General features: G+C 33.2%; 1 protein-coding gene across 1 annotated transcript in view; it reads left to right on the top strand.

Moving 5' to 3' along the window:
- LOC112161994 overlaps window positions 1-4,466 on the top strand; it is a 28,812-nt gene that overhangs the window by 18,068 nt on the left and 6,278 nt on the right. Inside the window, exons 6-7 of the mRNA XM_024297596.2 lie at window positions 2,852-2,915; window positions 3,425-3,524. Of these exons, the coding sequence (XP_024153364.1) occupies window positions 2,852-2,915; window positions 3,425-3,524 (164 nt within the window). The remainder of the gene's footprint in view (window positions 1-2,851; window positions 2,916-3,424; window positions 3,525-4,466) is intronic.

Below are 4,466 nucleotides of genomic sequence, written 5' to 3'. Positions count from 1 at the left end.
ACACCAGATCCCCTCAGCAGTGAGTTCTGCTGACTAACTCAGCGTGAATCCCGGAAAAGCAGAAGGGATTTTTCCCAATAATAGTACAAGAGACTCACAATGAGCTGTCGTTCAAACGACAAGCCAAACAAAAATGTTTCTGTTTGCTTTTAACTGCTTAAAGATCCCCTCTGATTATCTTATGAGCTATTTTAAAAGAGTCCAGAGTGAAATTTTAATTATGAATGTTCCATTTTTAGACAAATAAACATTATTTCTACACATCTTTATCAAGCAGAACTCTTTATCATCTCCAATTTGAATAAAGAAATACTCAGAAATGCAATGCTAGAGTAAATTTTATCTGTGAAATTTAAAGTTTATTTGCAATTCTTGTGCACAAACTAACATTTTGTGGGCACATGAAGCATTTTGTGTGCACATATCAGCATTTTGTTCTTATAAATTAACATTTTGTTCTCACAAATTTGCCTTTTGTGCTTACTAATGAGCATTTTCAGCACACAAATGAGTATTTTGTTGCCACAAATTTACATTCTAAGAGCATTTTTTATACACAAAGTAACATTTCGTTCTTATAAATTAGCATTTTTTAGCACAAATTTGCATTTAGTGCACCCAGATTTGCAAAGCTTGCATTTTGTTCTGACAAATTTGGATTTTGGGCTCCTAATGATCATTTTGTGAGAAGTTTGTGGCCAGAAAGTTAGTTTATTAGCAATTTTATGCACAAATCAGCATTTTGTTTTTATAAATTATCATTTTCTTTTTACAAATTTTCATTTTGTGCCCACAAATTATGTTCACAACATGCACAATTTAGCATGTTGTTCTTAAAAATGTGTATTTTATTCTTACAACTTAAAGTTTTGTGCTCTCATTTTTACATTTTGTGTTCATAAATTGGCATTTTAAGCGTTCAAATGAGCATTTTGTGGGAATAAATTTACAGTTATTAACATTAAGCACGAATAAAAAATTTTTGGGCACAAATTAGCATTTTGTTCCAATAAATTAGCATTTTTCTCTTACAAATTTGCATTTTTTGCCCACAAATTAATGTTTTGTGGGCTCAATTTGGCATTTTGTTTCTAAAAAATTGCATTTTGTTCTTACAGAATAAAACTTTGTGCCACAAAATAAAATTCTGTAAACAGAATTACCACTTTGTGCAAACAAATTTGTTTTTGTAACCACAGTTTTTAGCTAAATTTGATAACCTCGATAGAGTATTTGTGCTCTCAAAATGTAAGTTATGGCGACAAAATGACAATTTGACTTATTATTTTGAGGGAACAATTTATCATTTTTTATTGTCGTGTTCAGGCCTCTGTATAAGTGTCCAACGAAGTGTTTGTTTTTTCCTCTGACCTTCATGAAAACACAATTAAGACGAGATAGCGAGGGAAGTTTAGGACTTCATAAATTTTAGCTAACTCTTGTCACTCTCCCATCTCATTTTGTAAAGTATGGGACATTTCCCAAGCAAAATGAAATATGCCAACAGACTTTTAGCGTTTAAGTTTTGCTGTCGGGGCAACAAAACTGACAGCAGCGTACCAACAGCTGTGGGTTACACGACAAAGGATCCTGTGGAAATACAAATGTGGCATCAGGCCGACTGACAACTGAAATAAATTCTGAATATGGCTCAGTCAGAAATAGCAGATGGCCTCTCATCCTCTAGACTTTCTTTTACTGTTTCACCATCTTCTGAATGCACAGACATTCATTACGTTTCTGGACTGCTGGGACACGAGCTCATTTAGGAGAGGCAGCACAAACGTTGTAGGCCTTCAAACATGCAGAGAAAACGACCTAAGATACAAGATAAGAAGAGTTTGCTTTATTTTATGACTCATGTGAATTTGAAAGAGCAAAAATTTGGATTTCAGGTTTTTTTTTCTTTTCATGTTGCAGCAGATTAAACCAATTTTGCTCTCTGCTGGGTGTAATCCAGTACTGCAGATACTGTGATGCAGGCTGCACACAGAAATAATGGAATAATTCTCAAAATATGTGCTTTTTAGCACTATTGTAGCTAAAACTCAAGCAGGTTACTAATGTTAAACACTTTTTTTTTGGGTTGTAGAGTAAACGTAATATAAACTGTGAAGCCTTTAAATACTGCTCATTTTTTAGGACTGACTTAATAGAAATGGATATTTTATGATTGTAGCCGACTCGGTATGGAGCTAAATTGAGGCCAATATTATTTGAAACCCAAATAAAACAAATTAAAAAAAAATATTGGTGTTTGTAAATTAAAAAAAAATTAATGTCCAAAACTTTTTGCAATTCTAAAATAAACGTAATTATTTTCAGCTTCATACGTTCCATTTTTTTGGTTTCAAAATTTCAATTTCAAAATCTTTTTTTTTCTCAAATATTTTTTTTTTTCAATTTCAACTATTTCCTTTTTCATTTTCAAATTTGAACATTTCAGTTCCAAAACTTTGTGATCCATTTATGGTGCGTTGGGGCGGAGCTAACACGAAGGACCAATCAAAAACAGCATCCTAAACACCATTCAAAGCGCAATCTTATAAGGTTTCATTTTTAAAATAGAATTTTAGAATATCAAAACCTTTTATACATTTTACATTTTTTTGAGCGAAACACCAATATTCTTCTCAATTTGTTTTATTTGAGTTTCTAATAATATTGTCCCTAACCTAACTCCATACACTCAGTGTTTGTTTAGACCAGTTCCTGTTTATTGTTAACTCTGTAGCTGTCTCAATAAAAGAGGAATCTGCTCTGGGTGTTCATTTGCATTTCCAAGATTCATTACCATATTTATTCTTATTTGTTATTCCTGTGTTTTGACGGGCGTACATGTGTGTCCTAGATAACCTTTTCAAGCCTAGAGAGAGGTCTATATCAGGCAGGGAGATGCAGCTGAGGTCCAGACGGTGAGTTTCCGTGAATCGAGTCTCCTGTCGTCGCGTGTCACTCTTTTCTTTTTCCCCATCTTCTTTTTCGTGGGCTTACTTTCCATATCTAGCATAAACAAAGAGGTTTTGAGTGAAAGCTCGGCTCTTATTTGGCATTTACATACTGTATACATGTTTAATGCTCTGGTGTTAAATCCTTCTCTTCTTTTCTAATCTGGAAAGGCGCCGTAGATCAGATGATGGCTTCCTACTGTAATTGTCTTTCAAAGGAAACTCTATCAGATTTGGGAGATCTCTTAACAAATTGATTCTAGCTGCACAATTCACAAAAGGGTGTGTGTGCGTGCCACCTGTTTATCAGCAGAACCCTTTTTCCTTTTTCTTTTTTTTTTCTCCCAGTTTGTGGTGTCACTTGATAAAACCTCATCTCTACAGTTACAGTCGGCTGGATTGGCTCATCCACCCCTCAGACTCCGGATTCAATTTTTTCCTGCCCTGTGTGAGTTTTCCCTTTTTTGTGTTGGCAGGATTTACAACAAGCTGCCAGAAGTGGCAAAGAAGAAAGAGGAGGAAAAAAAGAGGGCCGAATCACAAACCAACAGATTGCGAGCCGAGGTCTTCAAAAAGGTAGACGTCCATTGACTTGGGAGCGGAAAAGAAATAATAAAATCAGCCTTGCAGGCTAAGCTTAAAAAGAAGATGCACAGAAATGGATAAAGAAATAAGTTTTGTTTGATTCGGTTCTTTCTTTTTAAGTATTTTCCAAAGCATTTTACACAAAGACAGAGATTTCCTTTTATTTTTATTTGTATTTTAATCATTTAAAACCCAAACTAGATATTTAATAATACTTTACAGTAAATGTAACACAGCAATCGTATAAATTATTATGATTACATTATATTTTTTAGCAAAATCATGAGGCTAAAACATGATAAACAGAAAAAAATCCTTATATTTTTTTGTTTTAAATGTATCTGCTCTAATTGGTATATATTGTAAAAGTTATTTCACTTGTTTTAAATGACATCCAGAAAGTTTTTTTATCACATTAACCCAGCAGTCTGCTACTTTTAATGCTAAAGGAACCATTTGGTCCAGTTTCTTGTTAACCAGAACCAAACGAGAGCCGCAAAATCCACCGTAACATTAAGAAAAATACATTATTTGACTATTAAACCGTTTAATTATAAAATGTAGTTTTTATTTATTTATTTATAAAATAATTATAACTGTGTTAATATTTTCTATAGACAAAAATTTCTATTTTTCACAGTAGCATGTTCCTTTCAAAATAAAATCCAGCTGGAGGAGAAATTATGTGAACCTTTTGGAGTTACTTGGTTTATCCCTAAACTGGACGCTTGACTGTGTTCAATAAAAACATGAAAATATAAATTGGTGTAATGTAAGCAGGCAATGATTTTTTCCATTGTTGTGATTTAAATTGAAATAAAAAAAAAACATATCATGCGTCAATTTTGTAAAGAAAATGGGTTTGTAATGTCCTCCTGCTGCAGCAGATTTACTCGCAGCGAAACGACACTATTGTGCAGATGAAGATAATAT

Source organism: Oryzias melastigma, linkage group LG15 (assembly GCF_002922805.2).
Source record: "Oryzias melastigma strain HK-1 linkage group LG15, ASM292280v2, whole genome shotgun sequence".
Classification (NCBI taxonomy): Eukaryota; Metazoa; Chordata; class Actinopteri; order Beloniformes; family Adrianichthyidae; genus Oryzias; species Oryzias melastigma.
Note: the sequence above shows the minus strand (reverse complement) of the source record. Positions and strands in the feature narration are given on the sequence as shown.